A 27,686-nucleotide genomic window follows, 5' to 3' on the forward strand; every position below is an offset into this window, starting at 1 on the left:
GTGACTTCAATTGCTTAATGTCAGTGACAATGGGACTGGTGCAAGTCAAGTGAAACCAACATTTCTGTAGCATCCAGAAATATCTCTATGTGCCACTGTTAAAACACACAATACCAACTCTTTTGTATAAAAGGCACTGTGAGCCTTTGTATGTTCACAAATGGAGAACCAAAAATAAAATTTAGTACTTTCAACAAACTATTAATAGATTGTGCTTGGGACCAGCGCTGCTCTTTATTGAGTTTGATGTTTAGTGCTACTGGAATGTCCACATGGGTCCAGCAAGTGACAAGCAACAAGTTTTGTTTTTAGTCCAGGGGTATTCCATGAATTACACTTTATGAAACTGAGGCTTAGCTGAGTTAGTCTAACATTAATATGTCTCATTTTTTCATCAAGGCTCAATTGGTTTCACATACACTAAGTGTTTCTCCTTAACTGAAAATGGGCTTAGGCAATCCACGTTTACTCATGATATGTAAGCAGCCCAATAACGGATTCTTAAAAACATCTATCCTAGTCCAAAAGCACAGAGGACTGTGCAACATCTACAGACTGGGCACCTGCGACTTTAAGTGTGAAGCTGATGATTTGCATGTTGTATTATGGGATAACTTAGAAAAGTTTAGAGAATTTAATTTAATTGTTATTAAATAGAAAAACATATTCCATAGGCAGTGGTGGTGTTTCAGCAGCTGAACAAAAAAAAAAAAAGTAATTCTTTATCACAATCAGAATCACTTTATTGCTAGCATATGAAGCATACCAGAATCGACACATCTGCAAAACAAAAGAAGCTAATGAAGAGGTGTGTAGGAATTTAAGATGGCCCAGGATTTTCATAGGCTTCAGGGATTCTAGTGTTAAATGACTGAACCACAGACACAGTTTGATCATTAAATGCAAAGGTGAACATTTAGTGACTTGTCAGAGGAAATCAATCCAATAAATCCATTGTTTTAACAGCATTGAGCTCCAAGTTGTTACAAAAACACCATTCTACAAGGTGGCACACCTCTCTTTCCTAGGAAGGCACATCATTATTGTGTCATCTAAAAAGTTTAGGACTTTTACAGATTTGTAAAAAGTGGAAACTGGAGAAGTGAAAGAACAAAAGCTTGGGGGAAGTCTTTGCTAATTGACACTGGATCCGACAGATGGAGGCCCAGTCTCACATACTGCTTTCTACCTGTCAAGAAAGTCATAATCCACTGGTAGACACAATATGGTTACACCTATGGTTGTGCGTTTGTACAATGCACAACTAAATGTTAAGGGCACTACTCAAAAGAAGAATAAAGTTTCATTTGAGCTGTCCAGTTTGACTACAAATGAACTAGTTTGTTCATATCAGACTTTAAGCACACAATTATGTTACTCAGTAGCAATGTGAATGATTTAAAGCAGTATTGACTACAAATTAAAATTAAATAAAATAATATAATTCAAAATTACTAGAATATATATTTACATGCAAAAATATATTGCTTATTTAGCAACCAAAAAGAAAGCTGCAGCTTCTGTCACTGGTGAGGTGGAGGGCCAAGATTTGAATTTCAGTCTTACTAAGGAGTTTGACCTAATGACATACATACTTATGTCATTTAAAAGATCTTTTTGAACACTGATGCTATTGAATGTTTGTATTTTACGTAGTTTGCCTCTAATGAACTTTTCGTGCCATTGTCAATACATGAGCAGGGGCACAAACAGCATTTATGCAGAGAACACGCTGCATAGGAGCCACAAGAACATATTTCTGTCTCTTCAGAGAGGGAATGTCCCTCCAGTAGAGTAAGGCTAGAAAAATGTCACAATGGTAAAAATCAATTGAAACTGTGTTTCAGGCTATTTGCTGCTATAGACTACTAAGGCTACATTTTGACCGCAGTTAAAAAACACAGAAAAAGATCAAATAAATAAAAATAGAGACAAACTAATATCAAACAGTAAACACTAAATAGTAGATTAATGCATGAACTACAAGTTATAAATTAGAATATTGCACAACAAGCAGGAATAAGAAATACAGAAATGCAACAGCTAAAGGGAAACCATTAATAAATAAAATAATATCAATGTAGACAATAAACCAATTGCTGTCTGCGAATGAGAAATCATAAATGAATTAGTCAGTCAGTCAATTAACATAAAAAGGCCTACTACATTTGTGCTCATATCTGATTTTTTTGTTTGACTCTTCAAATTTATTTTGTAAGTGATTCGAATCGGATATGATGGTGTATCAATACTTCTGAAAGTGCAAAATAATAAAAATTAATTAATCAGACTGAAAAAACTTAATAAACAACCAAGAACACCAGTGACGCATACTTCAAATCATTAACAACAGAAAAAAATCTGCTAATTTATCAGCTCACAATGCTTAAAATTAGTTTTAAGTGGTATCATCAGTGTCAAATCTGTACATAGAAGTACGTGGACACAAGAGACGGATAAGAACTGGTGGGAACAATATGTGGAACAGTTTAATGAGGGGGTCATTCAATTACGGCACCGTCTCCCCGCAAGATTTGGAAAAGTACATGCCTGAGGTGTGACATTTCAGAAAACATAGAAATTGGGCTATACTAGCAGGCTCTCCTTTATTTGCATTTCATATTTTTCTAAAAAGACTAAATCTGTGTTACATGACTGAGAAAAGGTCATGTCACAGCTATATGAACAGAACTAAGTTTAGGTAGCTTTCTGTTTAACCGACAAACACTAAAGTTAGCTTATGCTGATGATGACACCATAATCAATCTTACCATGCAACCACATGAATCATAAAGATATAAATTGGATCAAGTTCTCTGAAATAAATGATCTTAAAAAAGAATTACGAAATTCAACGACATCAAAATATAATAAATATCTTTAAACATTTACCCTTGACTCCTTTTCCTCATCAACATATGCAAATAACACAATATCATTCACACATCATATCATCTATTCGGAGCATGAAATCAGAAACTTATTTTTTTCTAGTAAGACCCCGACTTTGAAGAACTTTTCTGTTGTGCTGGGAGTGAATGTGATGAGTAGAATTTATTAACTTATGGATGGTGGTGAACAAGAGAGGGTGATGTTTTGTGGAATTGTAACACAAGTTTTATTGTAAGCCCATTTATAACAGAGGCTTATGCTTTGAATTAAGTCAGCTTTTAGAAATGCATTCAAAGATGAGAGTTGCAGTACTGTGGCAGTATTGATCATTTAAGTTTTTTCTGCCACTTCTAAGTCTCCTATGATCTGCCAGTTTGAGGGTAATAATTGTCAACATTATTGGATTATTGTCTATGTTGTATCCTATAACTTTTTGCCTCCCAGTTCATAATGAATCGATGCCCGATCTGTGTGTAGTTTTTGACTCCTTTGAATATTTTGCTTTATAAAATGTTTGCAGAATGGCACTCCAAAAACAAATCTTGCACACTTCATTGAAACAGCTAGTTATGTCTCTGCACATAAAACCTTATCAACTGTCACTGATAAAGCTAAACAATTTAAGATAAGGAGCACACTGTAGTTGATAATAAAATGTTCAGAAGTGTGGAATTTTTTTTTTCTTGTACATTACATTACTGTGAACATCTTGATGCTACTCAACATTAGTAGTTTTCCTACTTAGGACTAGTACCTTCTAATATTAAGTTTAGCTTCATGGGAAAAAAAATATGAAGTATTTTTTATATTACTATGTATGTTTTCTTTTGGCTACTTTGACAAAAAAGAGCAATAAAACGAATGGCATAATAATTTGTGAATTAATTTAAATGTAAGATATTTATTTTTGCCATTTTTAGTGGAGAGTACAGCTTTTAATGTTTTGCCATTCTGTATCAAACATATAAAATGAATTTAAATCTATTAAATCTATTAACTTAATCTCTGAGATTGCAGCAACATTACACTAAGCTAACAAATTCTCCTGTTAACAAAAAAAAAAAAAAAAAATACAATGGAGATGAATGACATCATTTAAATATATATTATGAACTCCTGAATTTTTCAATGAACAGTTTAGTGTATATTTTACCATTTTATAATGTATATATCAGATTAATTTAAGTAATAGTAAAATTATCTAATGTTTCAACTAGGGATGCACCGAAATGAAATTCTTGGCCGAAGCCGAATAATAATGAAATGCTTGGCCGAAGGCCGAATACCGAACGCGGTGTTTCGATTTTTCCATTTATTTTGCCAATTTTTTCACCATTACAATAATTAAAGAGTAAAAATTTGCTTTTTACTATTTTGTGTTGCTTTTCAGAGAAATAAATCAAATAACAAAAATACAATTTCAAAATATTTATTTAACACTGAACATTTTTTTTTACATTCCAGCAGATATTATACAAACAAAGCACAATATAACTTAAAATAAATAAATTAGTAAAATAAAAAAATATTTTTATTTGGCCATCTTTGAAGCCCCCCTTCTTGAATAGCCTATGTTAAGCCTATAACTGACTGCTGAAAGAATGTAACTCTGTATGTCTACAACAACAAATGTGCATTGAATAGTGCAAAAAATGTGGATGAACCCACAACAAATGAATAACTGTCCTAGACATAAGCCTACTTCTTCAGGAAAAGTGGCAGGTTCTTCTTTATGAAAAGTAGCTTCTCTGCTTTCTCACATGATAGTCGGTTCCTCTTCTCATCGATGACATGAGATGCAGCACTAAACAGTCCCTCGCTGTCTGTGCTTGTGCATGGAGCAGACAAGTACCTGCAGAATACAGTATTTTGCGCACCATAAGGCGCACTGGATTTAAAGGCGCACTCTCAATTGCGGGGCTTATTTCTGTACTTAAGCCATACATAAGGCGCACCGTATTATTCGGCGCATGCAAAAACAAGGTAACAGAAGCAAAACAATGAGTTTAGTTAAACTTTATTCTACTACGTATTTAAAAATACACTCACATTGTTTTTTGATCAGTCTGTTGTCACAAATCCATCAAAGTCCTCACCTTCTATATCTGAATTGAACAGATGGGCAAGTTCGCCATCAAACATGCCGGGTTCCCTCTCATCATTGTCGGAGTCAGTCTCGTGGCCGGGTGGCTGTTCAGCAATGATTCCAGCTTTCGCGTAAGCTCGGACAACAGTCGAAGCAGACACCTTAGCCCAGGCATCCACAATCCATTCACATATGGTGGCGTAACTCACCCGGCGGTGCCTCCTAGTCTTAGTAAAGGTGTGTTCGCCATCTCTCATCCATCGCTCCCATGACGCTCGCAACTTCACTTTGAACGCCCTGTTTACACCGATGTCCAGTGGTTGGAGTTCTTTTGTTAATCCTCCCGGAATGATGGCAATCTCTGTATTCATTTGCTTCACTTGTTTTTTCACAGTAGCGGTGATATGGGCACGCATGGAGTCGCAGATCAACAAAGACGGTGATGCATGGAAAAACCCGCCCGGTCTCTTCACATACACCCCTCTCAGCCACTCTCTCATTTTCTCCTCGTCCATCCAGCCCTTTGGATTGGCCTTAACAATGACTCCGGCTGGAAACTTTTCTTTTGGCAGCGTCTTCCTCTTAAAAATGACCATAGGTGGTAGTTTCTGTCCATTACCGTGGCCACCAAGAACAACAGTGAAAGCCGATTTCTCATGCCCCGTGGTGCGTATGGATACTGTGCTGGTCCCCTTTTTCTTCAAAGTATGGTTCACGGGGATGTCAAAAGTGAGAGGGACCTCGTCCATGTTGGTGATGTGGTTGGGCTGGATATTTTTGTCGGTAATCTTGTTGCTGCAGTAGGTGCGGAAGATGGTCAGCTTTTCTTTGTAATCCGCTGGCAGTTGCTGCGCCACGGTAGTCCATGCGCGGATGGCGAGATGGCGCCTTTTCATAAAACGAAAGCACCAAGACGGACCTCCTTGAAAGTGTTCGAGCTTCATGTCTTGTGCTATCGTTATTGCCTTCAGTCAAATGGTGACTGTAGAGACGCTTCTCCCTGCTGCTCTTTGTTCAAGAATCCATTGTTCAAGTTGGTCTTCCAACTCTGGCCACCTCGCCTTGTTCCCGCGGAAACTCTGTTTTGTCTTTTTAACTTGGCGCAATTCATTCTCCTGCTTCCTCCACTTCCGAACCATAGATTCATTGATTTTGAATTCTCTCGCTGCTGCTCTATTCCCATTTACAACCGCGTAACTGATAGCCTGTAGTTTGAATTGTGCATCGTAAGCATGTCTCTTCTCTGATGCCATTTTCAGGGTCCTTAGCCAAACAAATGTTGTTTCACAGCGCACCAGTAGAACAATATACCTACCTGCCGTAGGCGTGGCGGAGGTAAGCGTATGTCTGTACGTGGCTTTACGTAATGTTCTGCAATTGGTTTATCGCTGCCAGCGTACGTACCGGTAGTGTATGTATTACTACGTTCCTATGTCGGCAGGAAATGGTCCGACAGTCAATCAAGCGGAGCGCTTACTAAAATGCACAACAACATTTTTACAGATTTTGGAACTCAGTGTACACATAAGGCGCACCGAATTTAAAGGCGCACCATGGATTTTTGAGAAAATTAAAGGCTTTTAAGTGCGCCTTATAGTGCGCAAAATACGGTAGTTGAAATTTTTATTGCAGTTTTCTGACAGTTGCTCATTTCAAAACAAACAATGTCTTCAAGATAATGAAATGGTTGAAACCCAGTGTAGGCCTACTATTTTACTACACTGAAAATAGTTAAATGTTCACAAAATACATAATATAAAATATAGGTAGTAACACTTTACAATGTTTCCTTTTGTTAACATTATTGCATTAACTAACAATGAGCAATACATTTGTTATGGTATTTATTAATCTTCGTTAATGTAAGTTAGTTCATGTTAGTATAAGTGCATTAAGAATTTTAACAAATAGGCCTACCACTTTTGATACTTTTTAATTCAAAAATTAAAAATGTGATACTTAGTTTTAATACTGTATTAGTAAATGTTAACATTAAGATTAATAAATGCTTTTAATAAGGGTTTTTCATTGTTAGTTAATGTTAAAAATAGAAACTACTTATAAAGTGTTACCATAATCCAAAATATAAATAAAATCTTAAATTAATTTCCCATAGAAGTAGCCTACCTGCGTGCCATCTGCGCCAGGTTGGGAAAGCGGCCTTGATTGGTCCTCCAAAATTCAAGAGGGTTATTGCTCCTGGGGATGGGGACTTCTGAGAGATAACCATCTAACTGTTGAGCGGTTGAGCTTGTCCTCTGTCTTGCAAATGGGTTATTCTCTTGGAGGATCTCATCGAACATGTCAGACAGCGAGACTGTGCGCGGCTCATCTGTAGTATGAGCCCGTTTACTCTCTGCGCTGTTTTCATCTCCTGCGCCGTGCATCATCTGACCGTCTCCATCACCTAGCGGCTTTCCCAAACCCAACTCGGCCTGGATCATTTCTTGTGTGCGTAGCTTTTTCCCCACATCCAAGTAATGATCTTTATATCGTGGATCAAGCACAGTCGCGATGCAGTACAGGGGTTCTGAGTCCGCCTGACTAAATCGTGTGCTGACAGCTTCCAAGAGCGCACTTTTAGTTGTTTTAACTCCGTGGTCTGTTTCAGCCTCTTTGTTTAAAAGACGCTTTAGTGCTGCAAGTAAAGGTACGACGTCTGCCACAGATGCATCAGATGAGCTTATCTCTTTTGTTATCTGCTCAAAGGGAGCGAGAAGAGCGAGAACGTTCTCGATTAACACCCACTGGTATGCGGTGAATGTCGCGGGCAGGTCATGATCTGCTATGTATGTAGCCAAGACTCTAATTTTGCGCAAAAAGGCTTTCCAGCATATAATAGGTACTGTTCCACCTTGTGCTCACATCTTGTTGGAAACGTTTTTGTGGCGTTCCGAACTGTTCTTGGATAGATTGTAGGCGCACATAGGCAAGCGGTGAATGTTTAACATGGCCAACAATTTTCCTGCCTATCGCTATCACATCTGCTATACTGCGCTGACTCAACAATCCCTCGTTGACCGCTAGTTGAATTGTGTGTGCCATACACCGTATGCCTTTCAGATCTTTCTCAATATGGTCTATAAGCCTGCGAAATCCAACATCCTCTACAACAGAGAATGGTTGATCATCCAATGCGATGAATTCCATTATCCTTTTAGTAATACCTTTAGTTTTGGCACTGTCATTGGCAAACTTTTTTGCCTTGTCTAAGAAGTCAGCCACAGATGGAGTGGGTGTCCTAGGACTGGGAGGAGCTACTTTCCTTTTCGCTGCTGCTGTTGCCGTAGCCGCCGCCGTGTCTTTCTCGTACTCTGCATGATGTTCGGGGTGTCTTGATTTTAAGTGATAAATTAAACTTGAAGTGCTGTACGTTTTTGCAGATGCACCCCCTCTGGACAATTCAGCAGAACAGTGTCTGCAAACAGCCGTTTTTGCCTCTTTCTCTGACGCTTTAAAGTGCTTCCACACTGCTGACATTTTGCTGCATAAAGCGCGCTCTCACTCTACGCGGGTTACTATTTGATCGCGTCATTAAAACACGTCATTGTTTGGCAAAATTTATTCGGCCTTTTTACTTATTTCGGTTGCCGAACATTCGGTGCATCCCTAGTTTCAACATTAGATATGCAAAAAAAAGTCCTCAGAACCATTATCTGGGATTTTGTTTCTCATCAATTGTGAATTTCATTTACTCTCAATCCACACGACTGTAGTAAACATCATCTTTAGCCTTGCACAGGGTAAAAGATGATGCTTGGTTGCCTCAGTTACCTAATCTTCTATGGTGGAACTGATACTGGCTGAAATAAATCCAGATTGCTGATTTAAGCCAGGCTTACCATTTAAGCGTGCTTTGTGGAATATCCCTCTACTGTTTAGTATCACCTAAAACAACTGCTTTCCTCTGTATGAAGTATACATTTCACTATATTATCAGAGGTACGCTACAGAGTATATACTGAGGCACTTTCCAAGGAATCAAGGACATTGACAAGCTATTGGTAATTTTCTTTTCATAGGAGAAGTAAAATGCAAATTATCAATGCCTCCTGTAAAAACTAAAACATGTTAAAAATAATGTATTTGCTATGCAATCAAACTCTGAGAAATGGCAGCTGATGTTTCTTGTTCTCAAATGCCTCCGTGACTGTGGGGTAAAGTACTCTCAGCACCCCACTTCTTGGGCCTACTGCAAGTGGCCCCTAAACTGTGTTTAAAATTTGGGCATGACGCTTAAAGTCAAACTGATAGGGATTCAAACAAGTGCTTGAACTGGCTTGATTAAAGCATACAAATGTACTTAGACCAGGCAGCTACTATTGTCATTGTCTGTATTGGTGGTGTAACCACAGTAGAAAAACATGCTTCAACACTTAACACTCAAACAACTGTATACTGCAGACACCTAACAATTATTGATTCAAAGTTCTGGTGAGAGTATACAAGAAGAAAACATAGATACTAATTTATCATAGATTAAATTATGCATAAATATTCAGTTTTGTTTCCTTGTTTTTATGATAGTTTCTGACTACAAAAGAACTTTCTGTATTCCTGGATATGAAAATTCCTGTAATAATGCTGGCAGTACGGTGGTGTAGTAGTAGCGCTGCTGCCTCGCAGTAAGGAGACCCGGGTTCGCTTCCCGGGTCCTCCCTGTGTGGAGTTTGCATGTTCTCCCCATGTCTGTGTGGGTTTCCTCCGGGTGCTCAGGCTCCTCCTGCAGCCCAAAGACATGCAGGTTAAGTGCACTGGTGATCCTAAATTGTCTCTAGTGTGTGCTTGGTGTGTGTGTGTGTGTGTGTGTGTGTCCTGCAGTGGGCTGGCGCCTTGCCCAGAATTTGTTCCTGCCTTGCTCCCTGTGCTGACTGGGACTGGCTCCAGCAGACCCCCGTGACCCCTGTGTTAGGATATAGCGGGTTGGAAAATGATTGACTGACTGACTTTAATAATGTTGACTGTACAAAGTAAACATTTCAATAAAATTATATGAAACAGGAACTACTGACAATGCGTGCCCCTTTTCTGTAATCATGAATTCAGAGACTAGCAGCATTCTTTGACTCAAAGGTATAACTAACTGAGGATATATTATATTGTTTCAGGCAAAGATAGATCAAGATTTATCTTTTACTTTTGCAATCAATATTACTAATAACATGTAGTAATAAACTCATTAAAAAGTACAGAATTATAACACTTTGGCAATCATTAGCTTTAAAATCATTTTGAAACATTACCAATATTTGCTCTTCTCTTGATCTCCTTCCTTCTGTTTGCAAACCAATTGTAAACCTTCAAGGAGGTAACTCTTTCCAGATCTGACAGCTTTTTTCCTATAGTGAGAAATTACAACATACTATTTAATTGTTTATCCCCCCCAAAAAAACATATTTTGCATATTAGCTCAGTTTCAGATAGCTATTATTATGAGAGGATATACATTTTGTGTTTATGGTGTTTTGGGACATTCCAAATGAATTTTTTAAATTCCGCACAAATTAAAAAAAACAAAACAAAACAAAACAACAATTTTAACAGTGAATTGTGGTTGATCAAAAATGTAAACAGATTTTAAACTTTTATTTAAAAATAACATTCTTAATAAATACATCAGTAAAAAGCTAATACAGTATTTGATTATAAGCAGCATGGTGGTGCTGTGGTAACACTGCTGCTCACGCTCCTGGTCCACCTTGTGTCTGCGTGGGTTTCCCCTTAGTGTCCAAAGGCATGCAGGTCAGGCAAATTGGTGGCATTAAACTAGTGCTGATGGATATTTTGTGTATGGGTGTGGGTGTGTGCATTTGCCCTGCAATAGTCTGGGTCCTGTTTCTGCCTTGAGCCCTATGCTAGCTGGGATAGGCTCCAGACCCCTGTGTTCAGAAAATGATATGACATTTAATTATGCAACAGTAAACAGCACATTATTAAAGTAAAACAAAGAAAGCATTAAAAAGATGTTATTCAGAGTAACTGGATAAATATGTCATAACACTACCTTGATGTTTTAACAGAATACAGGGTTCTGCTGTAAATTATACAAATTACTGTGCAGGAATATCTAAAAATGTTTTTGCAAATAGTATAAAATCACTTACATATGGAATTGATACCTAAAATATATACTGTAGTATGACTTCAAATTAATATCAGATCTTTCACTCTGTTGTGTCATATAATTTGTAAAATATAAAACAAAATCAGAATTAAAACAACTCTTTCACACTAAAGCATCTTAAATATCAGCTTATTAAGAAATAAAGAAATTCTAGTTGATTATATAATTAATGAGTACAAGTGTCACATTTGTTTTCTATGTGAAACTTCTAAAATATATATTGACAATATTGCCTTAGAGGAAGGGTCCTCTAATGGATTTAACCCGTTAGATCAAATCTTTAGACAGCAAGTCTAATGCAATTGGTCACGTTATCATCTGTTAGGGAGGTGTTCTGTCAAATTTCTCTAACCATCAAAAAACCCTGCATTTCTGTTTGACCCTTATTTCTGTTTCTGACTGAAGAGTGCAACACTGCTTTATACCTTTTACTTTTGTTTTCAGTTTCAGTAGCTAATTCTTATTGTTGAACTTCTGGAATCTATTCAGGGTTTTATTGCATTTACTTACTAATGTTTTTTATTCATCAAATAAATTTGCTGAATGCAAATTATTATTTTGAGTCTTCACTATTTTGTTTATCATATTGGCTATGTTTACAAGTTTAATGGGTCACATTTGCTTCCCTTGCTTTTGGTATCTATGGCAACAAAAAGTGATGGGAGGACACAGGTTTCACAATTTTCCAGCAGTTTTCAGTCAACTTTTTTTGAAGGTCCTTACTCAGCCATTGTTTTTCACTGGAAAAATAATAATCTAGTTAGAAGTGTATAACATTATACAGATCTTTTTGATAGCTACCTGTTAAAGCTATTGAATGACCAGTGATTTTCAGTGAAACACAGTACATCCTCATATTGCTCAGAAGGTCTGTTATTTCTGCTTTACATATTTTGTATAAACAATATATATCTGTCACAATATATATTGTGACGGATGGCTGGGACACCTCCATGCTGGAAGGACTGAGGAAGCCAACCTATCCAGAATGCTACTTTCCCTGGACCGCTAGATGGCAGCTTCCCTGGGTTGTAGAGCTGCCTTGGACTCCTGGAGGCTTCATGGGAGATGGAGTTGGTTACAGCCCTGCTGTGATCTCTGGGTGACGCAACAGCTGCTGAGCCCTCTTGGGAGGTTTATTTGCCATACCCGGAAGTGCTACTGGAAGTAGGTCAACAAGCACCTGGAGCACTTCCGGGAGTGTTATAAAAGGAGCCAGAATCGGGAGGAGGGAGACAAAGCTTACTGGAAGGATTGGAGACAAAAAGAAAAAGGAAAAGAGTTGTTTGATTATTGTGCTTATGTTTGGGACTGTGCTGCTGTGCTTGTGCGAGACAGGGAAGACGCTTCCCACAAAGGAAAAGAAAAAGAAATAAAAGCTCTGTGTATTTTGGCCTTTAAAATATACATACACAAAATATATATGCACTGTGGGTGCCTATGTATATATGCAGCAAATATGAATATAGGTACTGTGTCTGGGTTAAGTGCTAGGCTTGCACTAATTGAATGATGTATAATTCAAGATTTGCTAGACCTGAAGGTACATCTGGCAAAAATGTTTGTGCTCATACAAGTAAATGTGTGTGCACATTTGCATGTCTGTGTAAAAAGGCAATTGCTCCATTAGGTATTCACTCCATCAACCGACTAAAATTAATTGATACTTAAGACACTTGTTGACTAAAGACAGCCAGACCTGATTGCAGGCAACCCTGTTAAATCTAAACCTCACTCTATATTTAACCTTCCCACTGCAGTGAAGTAATCACCACAATGTTTCTAGAGGATCGCTATATCTTAATCAAAGGAAATTACAGGAGAGATAAGGAAAACAGTTGTTGAAATGTAGCAGTCAGGAAAGGGATATGTACTAATTCCCAAATCTTTGAGACACCATAGAGAGAGTCATTACCTAAAAATGAATGATATTTGGAACATTGTTGAATCTTCCCAAAAAATAAAAAAATGACAGTGTGCTCCCCTTGACTTTCTCATATACTGAAATAGAGGAAAAGATCAGAACCACTTCCAGTTGTGCAAACTCACATCACTGCTTTCTCACCATAACTAACTGATAATATCAATCAACAATCATTTATATATATTTATAATTAAAATTAATATTGAAATGATATTTTCGTACTTAGGGAGGTCAAAAATGGTGCTGGAATATTTTTATGATTACATATGCATTACCTAGATTATGTGCAAAGTAAAAAGAGTTATAGTCACCTAAAAACATAGAAAAAGTGTTAGCATTATATAATACTAGGAGATCCCACCTTGCTCTCTTCGCTCGCCAACACCCCCGGCCTGTGCTACGCGCCAGCCACTCCGCAACGCTTAGTGAAGAGAGGGGGCTGAATGCACCCTAAGGAGATGTGGTTGCTCCTTTGAAACCCCATCTTAAACGGTGATACAAAGGAAAAAAATAGTTTTTTTTTTTTTTTTTACATCCTCTTTGCTCGATCAGCTGCTGGCTTGCTGCCGTGCCGTGCCGTGCCGTGCCGTGCCGTGCCGTCTGCATTTCGCGCGGCACTTCGAACATTTTAAAGCCTGTACAGCAGCTGTCCTACTCTTTGTCTTTTATTTCCGGCTCCGGGCATGGTTAAATCTCTTGTCACAAAGTCTTGTATCGCGTGACATGAGTTCTTGATATTTATTACTTTATAATTTAAAAACAGAATAAGAATCTGAAAATTGAACAACATCACATTAAACTTCAATAAATTCTGAAAGGAATTAGTAGAGTAGTAGTAGTATGAGTAGATTTGTTGCTATAAACTTCTACAGGTAAAACAGTATTTAACTACATTTAATTATGGTAATGATGGCAGAAAAAAAAATCATAAAATTAAATGTATTACCAGGAACATAATGGATAAATAGCAGCTTATTGTTTCCAATACATCATTATATTTACATGGCATGTTCAATGTTTACACATTATTGTTAAATTGACAATGTAAAAATTTAAATAAAATTATAATAGTTATTGAAAGAATATGCGTTATATTAAACAACAACTCATCTTCTTTAATGAGGGTCGCGAGGAACAGGCGCTCCAAAGACATGCCCACAAAAACACTATGCTGTTAGCATTGTTTGAACTCAACAAAACAGATCCTGAAGCTGTAGAGTTGCATTACACTGATGTTCCGCAACATTACACGTTTCAAACATGCTCTGGAAAATGGAAAAAGAGAATCAGAGGAGGGACAAAAGTGATCGGTAGAATGCCTTTTGTTGCCATTCACGACACCGAACGTTATCACCTCAGACTTCTCCTTACCCGTTGCGTGGGTATCACAAGTTTTCACCATCTACGAACATTTAATGGTATCGAATGTGACACTTTCAAAAAAGCTTGCCAAGAATTGGGTCTTCTTAAAGACGACAAGATATGGCATGATACTCTTTCACAGACATCCCAGATACGAATGCCACGATTCTTGTGAGAGATGTTCGTTTTCATCTGTGTCTTCAGTGAACCACACAATGTTCCACACCTTTGGGACACGCATAAACTCTCCCTTTCCGAAGACTTTCTCACAAAATATTCCTCAACCACCACTTGCATGTATGCTCTCGCTGACATTAATGACATGCTGCAACCGCATGGCTTCAACCTGCACAAATTGCACCTTCCCCCCACTGACATTCCTCCACTGTGTCATTCATCTCCCACCTTCGACGCTCAGGCTGAAAACTCACACGCTATAGAACACTACGACAAACTCAACACAGAACAGAAACACGCTGTTGATACTGTTTTACACGCTGCATATAACAATTCCCATCCCCGATGCTTTTTCTTGGATGGTCCTGCAGGAACAGGGAAAACCTTTGTGTACAAAACCCTGATTCATACCATCAGAGCTAGGGAAGACATTCCTACAACCGTAGCATCTACAGGAATAGCTGCAACATTATTACCGGGTGGACGAACTGCCCATTCTGTTTTTAAAATACCGTTGAAGCTCACTACTACTTCCACATGCAACATCAAACCTTCCTCACCACATGCTCAACATCTTCTACAATCCAAAGTTATTATATGGGACGAGGCGCCAATGACACACGCATATACACTCCAGGCAGTTGACAGGTTATTACGTGACCTCACGGGTGACAAGCAGCCTTTTGGAGGCAAAACAATACTCTTGGGTGGAGATTTCTGACAAATTCTCCCCGTCATTATGCGTGGCTCCCGCGCGCTTACTGTCGCCAGTTGCTTTAACAAGCACCCTTTGTGGCGTCACATGCATGTTCTTAAACTGACAACAAACATGAGAGCTCTTCCTGAAGAACAACATTTCGCACAATGGCTCCTTGATGTTGGAGACGGGATAAACGGAACACCTGTGACACTGCCTTCACATTGTTTTCCTTTAATTTCTGATCCCGTTCAACAACTGTATGGCGACTTTGGACCCATGTATAAAAGCATTTATTCTGAGCTTTTTTTTTTTTTTTTTTAACAACAGTATGATTGTTTTTTGACCACGAGTGTGCCATTTCCATTGCCACTTCTGATCTGTTTCATCCTTTTCTCCTATTAGTTCATAATGGATATACATCATGATAACATGACTCGGTTTGATGCTTTTAATATTCATTTAACACTAGAATTACCAGAGTCTACGAAAAAACTCGTAGATCCGGCCCACCTTAAAACCGTTCACACTTCTCCGCCAGCTTCTTTTGTCCTGTAAATGTGCCAATTAAGACGATTAGCAAGCAGCCGGCTATTCCATCCCCCACCGCCGCAGAATGTTCACTAAGTTCTCCCAGCTCATGCCTTGATTGATTACCTGGGAGTGAAGTGGAGTTTTAGAGTGGAAATAATAGATCGTTATTTGGAACACACGAATTTCATGTTGGTTCTGTTTTTACAGTAATCTGTGTAAACGCATTGTTAAAACAGAAACTTTTTCATATTTTAGTAATAAACGTTACAAAATGTAGGCATAAACTATAGAATGTGTAAAAGCATGAAGTCCAAACGTCAAATAAACTTTCACAAAAGGCTGAAGGAAGTTAAAACAGCTTCTGTAGCGCAGTGGTAAGAGTCGCTGACTCCGCCCAGTGGGCTGGCTGTGCCTTAGAGACCCGAGTTCAATTCCCCTCCTAGGAGAGACTGTTGTTATGTTTTTTTTCTTTTTAACATCAAAACGGACATAAAATTTATAAACTGGTATGCACTGTCAGTTAATGAGATCGTTATATTTTCATGTGGGATGCTCCTTTTAAAGTATTGTTTAACAATTAAGACTGCAATTAACATGAACAAGTGCCCTTATAACTGTTACTTTTAAGATCCATAACACACAGACAGAGCACTGCATAATAAAGAGACAGACAGGCAGAGAAGTCACTAGATACTGTATATAAATAAACAGGGAAGGCACATGTACTGAAAGAAAAAAACAGCATGTGCCTTGGTCCTGCTCTAACCCCTCCCCTTACCTCCCCAGCTCTGAGTCTTAAGTAACAGCGCTAGTAAAGACGCAAACCAAGTGTAATCAAGAGTCGCCGGTTCAATCCCCACTCACTCCTATATTTGCCGTTTTCAGTAGTAAGCTGCTCTTTGTGTTTATATTATACAGTACACACATACACTTGGTTTGCGTCTGTACTTGTGCTGATACTTAGAGTCAGATCCGGGGAGGAGAGGGGTTGGACTGCGTGAGCTTATTCAGTGCAGTTGGAACAACGCACATGTTGATCTTTTTTTTCTTTCAGTACATGTGCCTTCCCTGTTTATTCATATACAATATCTAGTGACTTATCAGCCTGTCTGTCTCTCTATTACGCAGTGCTCTGTCTGTCTATCTGTCTGTCTGTGTGTTATGGATCTTAAAAATAAAAGTTGTAAGGACACTTGTTCATGTTAATTGCAGTCTCAGTTGTTAAATATTTTAAAAGGAGCATCCCACATGAAAATATAACGATCTCATTAACAGACAGTACATACGAATTTATAAATTTTATGTCCGTTTGAGGTTAAAAAGAAAATACATTAAATCATTTATCAATCGACACACGCTGCACGCAGGCAAGCGGGCAGTGAGAGTGGAGATAAAGACGCTAGATAGACTGTATACAACAGGCAAAAATAGCGACCACTTGATAACAATATTAGCTATAGTGAATGAAAGCATGAATTAATTAACAGAAATAACCGTGATCGACATTTTAAACTTAACAATTTACTTAGGAAAAAAAAAAGAAAAACGTCCCAGCACGCAGAAAGCAAACGCTTGCAGGCAGGCAGGCCATAGTTAAAAAGAAAAAAAAAAAGTAACACTTTCTCCCTAGCGAGGAATCGAGCTCAAGTCTCTGAGACATGATAAGAATGCTGCATTCTGAGAGGCAAATCTTAGCGCTACGCCACGGAAGTTGTTGTGTTGTTTTTGAACCTTTTGAGAATGTGTTTATTTGAACTTTGAAAATCAGGCTTCACACATTGTATAGTTTATGCCTACATTTTGTAATATTTATTATTAAAATATGACAAAGTTTCAGTTTTAGCAATGTGTTTACACAGATTACTGTAGAAACGGAACACACATGAAATGCATGTGTTCCAAATAACGATCTATTATTTCCACTCTAAAACTCCAGCAGTTGAGTCACTCCCAGATAATCAAACAAGGCATGAGCTGGGAAAACTTAGTGAACATTCTGCGATGGTGGGGGGTGGATAGCAGGCTGCTTGCTGCTCCTGTTAATCGGCACATTTAGAAGACAAAGGCCGCTGGCGGAGAAGTGAGAACGGTTTTAAGGTGGGCCGGATCTGCGAGTTTTTTCGCAGACTCTGGCAATTCTAGTGTTAAATGTAATGAGAAGTCAAGCAAAATGACTCCTTTTATTGGCTAACTAAAAAGATTACATTTGCAAGCTTTCGAAGGCAGCTTAGGCCCCATCTTCAGGCAAGATGATTTAAATGTAGAAACAAATGCCCCCAGCAAAGGAATTCTATTCGTAAATATTTTCTTAGGGTTTTTACAGATTGTGAAACGTCTTGTTGCCTCTTAGAACAATAATAATTTAGACATGAGTATCACCCATTTTATTATTTCTGCTGTTAATTAAACCATATTGAACCATTATTTGAAACGTTTTGATCTGCATTTGTCCTTTAACGCTCATTTAAAAAGCTTTCAGCAAATTAAATAACAATAGCAATTTAAAATTTATTGACATTCTAACAACATCAGACCTAGGCATGCACCTGATTTCAGAAACAACTAAAACTTGCATGCAAAGCAAACCTTAGGTAATAACACTTTAAGTTAAAACAACAATGACATGTATTTTTATTACACATTTTCATACAAAGAATGAAGCTCAAAGTGCTTTACAAAATGTAAAACAAAAAGTTGTACAAAAAAAATTAAAATAGATCCAAAAATAATTGCTGAGAATAAGTCAAAACACACCAACATAACCAATATAAAAGTAGTTGAAAAATTATTATTTCTAGATTTATTTTAAAATTTATAATGATTAGTCCAATGCATGGCCAGATGATTTTGCAGGGGAAAAAACAAACAAACAAAAAAATACTTCTGGGATAATCTACAGGGATTTTAAGGAAAAAGACTGACCAGCTCCAAGTGGGCATTCTAGCTAACATAAATGTGCTTAAGTTATTTCTTATAGTTTTAAAATGTTGTTGTTAAAACCAGATTCACCATGGTGCAATAATACCACACTAAACAAACTTAAATTAAAACACCAAAAATAACAGCATAAATGGAGAAAAGCAATGTTAGAAATGTAGTCTTAAATTTATTCTGCATCGATTGGAAGCTTTAAACAGCCTAAGAAATGTCTCTAAAAGAGGTATGTGACAATGCGGGTTCGCTCCACGCTCGCACCGGCTTTCTTCTCCCTCCTTCCTGCCTTCTTCTCCAGCAACCTCCATTTGTCTTTCGTTCTCTCTTTCTTCATCCCCCTGCTAGCTGCCTCGCATTTCTATTTATTACAGGGACATGGATCAGATGTGGCAATTAGCAGCTCCCGGGAAGAATTACGGATTCGGACGACTCCTTACCTGTGCACTTAAGTGAGGTTTACCCGCATCATGAAATCACCCGGGAACTGCTTCCGACCACAAATACCACACACCCTCTCTAAGCTGAGAGTGCGGCGATTAAAGTGGCCTTTTTGACATGAGCTGTGGACCCGCTACACCACATTCCACCCCCATAAGCCACAGTTGCACGGGAAGGCTCCATGCCACTACCAACCCTGTGCAACTGGTGGCCCAGGTCCACAGCTCGGCCACACTATCACTGCACTAAAACAAAAATAAATAAAAGCACTAAAAACAACCCTGCACTAAAACCAACCCAACCCCTCCTTGTAAAAACAGGACATTAAAAGAATAAGAACCTTTAAAAGACAATAAAATCAATCAAATGAATAAATGTCCATTAAAAAGCTCCATCCTTTAAAACGACCTCCTTCGGCTTGGGTCTGTGGGTTCTTTAAAAACCTGGCACCAATCTCGCTTGCTGCTCGGTCTCCTGTTCTTCTGTCCCCACTGCCAGCTCATCTTACTGCTGCCACCAAATGTGATGATATGGGTTCGCTCCACGCTCACTCTTGCACACCGGCAATCTTCTTTCTACTTCCTGCCTTCTTCTTCAGCAACCTCCGTTTGTCTTTCCTTCTCTCTTTCTTCATTCCCCTGTTAGCCGCCTCGTGCTTCTATTTATTATGGGGGCGTGGATCAGATGTAGCAATTAACAGCTCCCGGGAACAATTACAGATGCGGACGACTCCTCATCTGTGCACTTAAGCGAGGTTCGCCCGCATTACAAATTCATCCGGGAACCGCTTCCAACCACAAATACCACGCCCCCTCTCTAAGCCGCGAGTGCGGTGATTATTTATTTAAAAAGTGGCCTTTTTGACGTGAGCTGTGGACCTGCTACACCACAAGGTACTCTAATTACTATTATAGATCAATAAAGGAAAAAACATCAAATCAATGGTTTTATTTAGTGCAATTGCTAATCTGACAAATAATGAATTCAAACTGACTAAAATAATTCCAGCAATGCAAGTAGCAGTTAGTTTACAGATTTCTTTAACAGTAAGGTAAATAATATAATATTGCATATTGAGCAGTCAGCTTCCAGGCCTAGTAACAATAGATCTAAACCTAGTCTAGTCTATCCAAGTCTAATTCAGGGTAACAGGGTTCAGAGATTATCCCTGCTGCATTGGGCACAAGACAAAAAACCAACTGTAACCCTGGACAGGAAGCAAGTTCATCACTGGACAAATCTGTTTTTGATTAATTTAAGTTAAATAAATTAGAAGAGTCTGCCATTTTTTCATTTTAAAGGGACAGGAGTATGCCAATTGCACTACAGAATTGCTGATGTTAGGTCACTGAGGTAAGGAAATCAGCAAGCTATGCTTTAAGACTGTTTCATTACATACTGTATTTTTCTCATAACTGGGTATAGGCAGTAGAAGCTGCACACAAGAGAAATGATAATGTACAGGCTCAGGTACATCCCTTTGAAGTCGAAGATTAAGTGTAGGTAAACAAGGTCAAGACAACAGACCACCCTGGCCAAACATTCAAATTAAGTCTGAAATGGGCTGGAGGCACTCATATATAAAAAATATTAAGTTTGAAACTTAAAGACATGACTGTTAGGCTTAGATGATTTGAAAATTAAACAAGCTGAACACAAAGATAAGAATATCAGTTAAAACCAGTTCTTCTTTTAAAAGCTGCAAATAAATATAACTTTTGAATCAAGCTTTTTTTTACTTTTGCTTTTTACTTTTCTCTCTATTATAAAAAACATTTTGGGAGGGAGATTAGGGAGACGAGACGTGATCTTCTCGGAAGACAATTTGATGTCTGTACAGGCTTTGAAATGATCGGGCTGCCCGACAAGCATAACAGGCAGCTCGCCAGAAGCAACAAGCCAGCAGATGATCCGACCGCTTCTCTTTAGCCTGTGTTCAGCAACCCCCTTTTACAACGTGAGCAGCAGAGACATTAAGTGGCAAAAGGACAACTGCTGTACAGGCTTTAAAATGATTGACGGGCAGTGCAACAGCATCAGCAGATGATCTAACGACATCTCCTCAGCATGCTTTCATCTGCTATCAAAAGGCGAGCAGCGTTATACGTCCTGTGAGAAAGAGATTTAACCACGCCCAGGGCCAGAAATAAAGGACAAGTATTGTTTTTACAAAGTTATGCGAGACATCATTTAAAACAAGTCCACGGACATCTAACCTAGCAGTTGTTGGATTGCTTCTGGCAGACACGCTTTGCGTGCTCCCAGCTCTTAAAAAAAGACAAGCGACAAGCAAAACACGCCGCTTGCCAGCAGCAGAAAGCCAGCAGATGATCGGACCGCTTCTCCTTAGCGTGTGTTCAGCCACCCTATGACCCCCCCATCCCCACCCCCCTCCCTTCACAATGCGAGCGGCAGAGATAAGAAAGTGGCAAATGGACAACTGCTGTACAGGCTTTGAAATGATCGGGCAGCGAGACAAGCAGTACAGGCAGCTCGCCAGCAATAGAAAGACAGCAGATGATCCAATGGCATCTCCTTAGTGTGCATTCAGCCGCACACGCTTCACAACGTGACCAGCGTTATACACTACGAGAAAATTACTAAAATTACCAAACAAAAACCCAAAGAGATTTGACACTTTAGAAATCAATATGAAGACCGCAATTAAAGTCTGAATCTGTTTTATCACTGCTGAACTATTGTAAGATTATTATTTTCTTTATAACTTATACTTTTTAACTATATTAAAGCGAATAGTTTAAACAAGCAAAAAGTTTAAGATTCATGTTGATATGATCTGTAGGTAATAGAATTATCTTTGTATTTTATTTTGTACTTTAATAAATAAGGTAAAACATTTAATTTTAACTTGGTCTGGCTTCTTTTATTTGTCTGGTCTCAAAGGTTAAGCGGGGAATGGACTACAACAGGTACACCGAACTTGTTAAAGCTTCACAACAGGTGCAGGACCCAGATACCTGGAACTGCAAGATGAATGTTAAGGGCCCCGAGGTCACCACTAACTTTATATCTCTTACTTCCTAGCCTGGGAAAGAGAAAAGGATAACTGGGGGTCCTTGTAGGCCCAGCTCTAGACAACAGTCCAAGGAGAAAGAACAGCCAGTCTCCAAAAACTGAAAACCATGGGTGGGCCGGACTCATATTTTAGCAAGCATAAAGAAAGTGGTTTATGGAGTTCTAATACTGCCTCTTGGAGGAAGAGTATCTGTTCACCAATACCAATTTACTCTGTGCTGGGATGAAATATTCAAAACATTAGAAGCCAATAGTGATGCCCCCATTGCATTTCCCATTCCACTATCATTTCAGACTCTGGAGACTTCAATAAACCCATTAAATGTTCTGTCAGCATTGTAAGTTTTTTGCTGTGAAAAAAATTCAGCAATATGAATGATGGCTTATTTTGGTGTGTCTTTAAGTGGAATATATGCAGCATGTCACATTTTTAAACACCACCCTGCATTTCGCCATGGTGATGTGAAAGAGTGTCATAGAATAGAAAGGATTTTACTGGTGTGCTACAGAAAAAAACACATGTTCAAAGAGTGAAGAGGCTATAGAGAAGAATATTTCTTGTCTTCCACCCTAAAAAACCTTTTTAGGGAGTTGCTTTGTAGTTGTGAAATCACATGCAAATTAATTTTAAAATCGGTTTCACAAAAATGGGTCTGAAATGAAACTCGTCTTTTTCTCTCATCACAAGATACAGACGCCTAGATTTTATAACTAACCCAGAACAGGCCAACACCTGCAAAAGCATTTTTCTTGTGCGTCTGTATGAACTACTCTGTCAATAATGGAAGAAAAAGGCTATCGCTATGGATATGAGAGATGCCAGAATTTTAACCATATACAGAAACAAGGGCGAAATCAGAGACTGTAACAACTGCTGAAGGCATTTCCCTTGTTAGTAGCATTTCTCTTGTCTCTACTGACACGGGTCAGAATCCAGAAAATCCAGAATGAGTCACAGTGGGTGGCTTTTGAGCTAGAAGATGGACAAGACATTAATTCTGCGATAGTTCACTATGTTTCACTACATTTATTGATCTTATTGAGGCTTTATACTTAATTAGCTAAAATGGCCTCCTTAAGTTATTAGAAAAAATGGTTGTTCTCCAAAGATGCCTGGTATGATTTCATTCTTTCATAAGAACATAAAAAGAAGGACGAGTATGATGGGAGTATTTCAGGTGATTTTGAGATATGCAGTGGAGCTAAGCAGAGTTGTATAGTTTCACTCACCTTGTTGGGATATTCCTTTATTTTCTCCTATATCTTGTATTTTGGTCACTAAATGAATAATTAAAACAACAGATGAAATCAGACAGAACAGGTCACTCAGACCATCACAGCTTTCCAGTCCTATCCACTTAATTCCTCCAAAATAACATGAAGTCTAGCTTTAAAGGTCCTTAAAGTCCTATGGCATAGCATTCTACTTGGTAATGTATTCCATGTATCTATGGTTATCTGTGTGAAGAAAAACTTCCTCTTGGTTGTTTTACCTTTAACAAGAAAGAATTTCATTGTACAGGAAAATGTTTCCTTACTATGCACATGACAATAAACTTTGAATTTGAACTTTCCAATAGTTTCCCAGCATTCTTGTTGAACTCATTTTAAAGTAAGTCTCAGTTTACTGCACTAATTTCCTTCATAATTTTAAACACTTTAATCATGTCAAGTCTTAAACTTTTTGTGCTTAGACTGAAAATAATCAATTTTAATCTTTCTTCATAACTCATCTACTGCAGTCCTGGAATGAACTTAGTCACTCTCCTTACTTTTCTAGTGCTTCTATATCTATTTGTACCCTGGAGACCAAAACTGTAAACAGTACTCCAGATGAGGCCTCACCAGTCCATTTTAAAGCTTGATAATATCTTCCTTGGACTTGTACTCTACACATCATGCTATATAACCTAACATTCTGTTAACCTTCTTAATAGCTTCTGAGCACTGTCTGGAAGCTGATAGAGAAAAGTCAGCTACAACTCTTAAATCCTTCTCACATGGTGTACTTTTAATTTAGATAGATAGATAGATACATAGATACTTTATTAATCCCAATGGGAAATTCACATAATCCAGCAGCAGTATACTGATACAAAAAAACAATATTAAATTAAAGAGTAATTCCTTTATTCCTACAATAGAGCCTGCCTTCTTAACAAGTTTGTCCAGGCGTGAGACGTCCTTCTTTTTTATGCTGCCTCTCCAGCACAACACCGCGTAGAAGATTTGCAGACCTCCCATTGTTTATTTATATCTAATCATTTTATTTCCTACATGTAATACTTTACACTTACTTACATTTAATTTGTTTTGCCGCAAGTCTGCTCAAGCCTTTATGCTGTCCAAGTCGTTCTGTAATAATTCAATGGATACTAGATTATCTACCAATCCACATAGCTTGGTATCATCTACAAACTTAACCGGACTGTTATTTATATTCCTATATTCAAATCATTTATATATATTAAAAAAGCAGCTACCATATCACTGAACCCTGCCACCATCCTCAGCTCAATTCTGATTAAGATTGCTCACACCGTAGCCTTCTGCTGTCTCTGTCTGAACCAATTCTGCAACCATCTACATACTACACCATAAACTCCCACTTATTTTCGTTTGATGCCCAACATCAAACATGACCTTACCAAATTATTTCTGAAAGTAAAGGTAAATAATATAATTTGCACAACCCTGATCATATCATTGTGTTGCTTCTTCACAGAATTCCAGCATGTTAGTAAAACATGACATCCATTGTCTGAACCCATGGTAACTGTTCAGTAAAACTCCTGTTCTTGCAATATATTACTCAATCTCTTCCTTAATAATTCCTTCCATTAATTTACCTGTGATGTACATTAAGATTACTTGCTAAACATATGCATGGAGGGTTTTTATATGTACTTATTAACTTCCTTAAGCACAAGTGGATAAATACTATGGCTTGGTATTGGCATGGATGTCCCGATACAGCCAGATTTTGATTCACAATTCCCGGATTTGATTTGATATCGATCTTATCCTGACTGAATTAGCATGCACTGATATATTTGAAGTGCTGGCATTTTTTAGAGATTACTTAGCCATGCATAGATAACATTAATATAAGGTGACAAATTTCAGTAACACTTTATTTGAAGGGTGTCTACATAGTGACTTTATAACATATGCATAAGCATAAAATGGCATTTAAGAAGAAATTCTTGATTAGTGATGAACAGTTACTATCAGTATTTGCAAGATGTAGAAGAAAATACCATTGCTGTTTTTTTTATTCAAAATTCCCCATATTTTAACTAACATATGTATTGCTACATCAGAGTCCACACATTTTATGGGGTGCTCTTTGTTTTAATAGAATGCAATGGCATATAATTAATAAAACATCTATATCATCTTGTGAATGATATTAATATTAAATAATCAAATATTGGTTATTAAATAATGAATGTTATTCAGTAACCTATTGATATATTATGAATCTCCATGTAGATACCCTTCAACTAAACTTTTAGCCATGTTTATTCCCCTGAATTAGTTGAAATTAAAGATACAGCAGGAAACCTCATGTTGTTCTACAATTCTACCTATCATCGGTTGCTCACTTGTAGCAGTCACTTTAACATGTCTCGAAAATGTGTCCTCACAGTTCCTCCTAAGACATAAAGGAAGCATTTTAAAATGAGGAATTAGTGCTGATGCTTGGATGATGCTGGATGCATAGAAAATAAAAGTAAAGGAACAAACCATCGTGACTAATAACACCACAAATAAGATCTGTGCAGTACAGCTTGTGGTGTCCTTGGCTGCTTTGCATAAACACTCACTTTGGTATTGCAGGCTGCTCTGAAAATTTCACCCATTACCCACTTGCTTTGCTGGGTGATACATGTTTAAAACTGTTTTTCACCCTAGCAGTACAGCTAGCCACATGCTTAAAGAGAAGCAATGTTTATCTGTCTTGCCAATACACAAAATTGTGATTGATGCAGTCATGCGATGGAATAGCACATTGGAAATGCTAAAAAGGTTTTTGGAACAATAGCCAGTCATCTTAGTAGCTCTGCATATAAGCAGCAAGGTTGCTCCTGGTGTGACTGGCATGCATCTGAAACACATCTGCTACAGGTGCCAAGTAATTTTTAACACAGTCACATGTGATTATCACACAGAAATCTGCTGCCCTGCATGTTCATCTGTCGGAGGTTAGGGCTACTCTCTCCTCTGGCCTGAAAGACGTGGCAATACTTTGCTTAAGATCTTCATAAAACTTGGGTACAATAACTTCACTTGTCTGCTTTCTGTTTGGTATAGCATACCACAGTTCAAAAACCTGTATCATTTGTCAAAAGCCCTTATTTTCAACAATTGTATAGGGTCTCATATGTTTACAGATATAAACTGGTATAGATTGTTATTTTTTGAACACAAGCTGATTTGGATGGAAGCTTGGAGCTATCTGACAACTCTAGTGAAAATTTAGGTTCTCCTTGTTTGGATGTCAACTGAGATTACATTTATGGTTGACTTTGGGATAAATGATTTATTAATTTGTTGTGTTACAACAGTACTTAACTTTCAGTTACACAGCTTACATATGGCTTTGATTTTACCCAGTTATTCTTTATTGATGCACCGTTTGAATCTGTACTAAATCCACACATCTGATTTAAGTGTTAAAAGCACTTTTGAGATAGTAAAGTACTTTTTCCACAGAAAGCCTTAACAGGCGCATTAGTGACATCTACTGGACTGGATGCCAAAAATGAAGATAAGCAAAAGTCTTTGTATATTAATTGAGCACAATAGAGATTTACAAGATCGATCTTAAGACATTAAGATTCGATATTGAATCATTTAAATGAAAAATAACAATCAATTGGAAAATTAATATTTTTACCCAGGCCTAAAAAATATTATTTGGTCTTGGTGATTTGTTTGATTTCAACCTATTTAATCTGTGCAGTACTTCTCGCTCTATAATTTCCAAATCCCTCAGTAACTCCTTAGTAGTCCCTGTTACTGTTGGGAGGTTCTCCACTTCCTCACATGTAAAGACTTCAGAAAAATGCATGAGGTTCAATCACTTTTACACCCTAAAGTAAGTTAATACCTCTCCTTTTAATCCTACAATTAGGATAACCTTCGGGATCCCTTTTACTTTCCATGGTAAACTCAACTATACTATCATTAATGCACTTTATTTTCTTTCACTCACAGTACCTCTGCAAATCATAAAATGCTTGTGGCATTGTTATGTGGGTCTTGCAACACTCACCTGTTAACCCTGCACTGAAAACGTATTGTGACCTGTATTTAAATAAGAGTTGCCCAGGTACTGCTAGGTCTATTTTTTTTGTTTTGTTATGCTGCTGGTGATTGCTCTTGCTGTGCGTCTGTTACTCCATAACAGTAAAGTATAAAGAGCATGTACAACTGTATATCTACAACACCCAGAATCGTTAACCAAAGTTTGAAT

General features: G+C 37.9%; 1 protein-coding gene across 7 annotated transcripts in view; it reads right to left on the reverse strand.

Annotated features, from left to right (window-relative positions):
• Nucleotides 1–27,686, reverse strand: part of LOC120517029 (homeobox-containing protein 1-like) — a 302,918-nt gene that overhangs the window by 124,628 nt on the left and 150,604 nt on the right. For 4 of the 7 annotated variants that reach the window (XM_039739105.1, XM_039739103.1, XM_039739102.1 and 1 more), the window contains exons 7-8: nucleotides 23,435–23,482; nucleotides 10,222–10,317 (exon numbers count right to left, since the gene is read on the reverse strand). In XM_039739105.1, the coding sequence (XP_039595039.1) occupies nucleotides 10,222–10,317; nucleotides 23,435–23,482 (144 nt within the window). The remainder of the gene's footprint in view (nucleotides 1–10,221; nucleotides 10,318–23,434; nucleotides 23,483–27,686) is intronic. The other 3 variants (XM_039739106.1, XM_039739108.1, XM_039739107.1) reach the window with 1 other exon arrangement.

The sequence above is a fragment of the Polypterus senegalus genome, chromosome 16 (genome assembly GCF_016835505.1).
Source record: "Polypterus senegalus isolate Bchr_013 chromosome 16, ASM1683550v1, whole genome shotgun sequence".
NCBI classification, from domain to species: Eukaryota; Metazoa; Chordata; class Cladistia; order Polypteriformes; family Polypteridae; genus Polypterus; species Polypterus senegalus.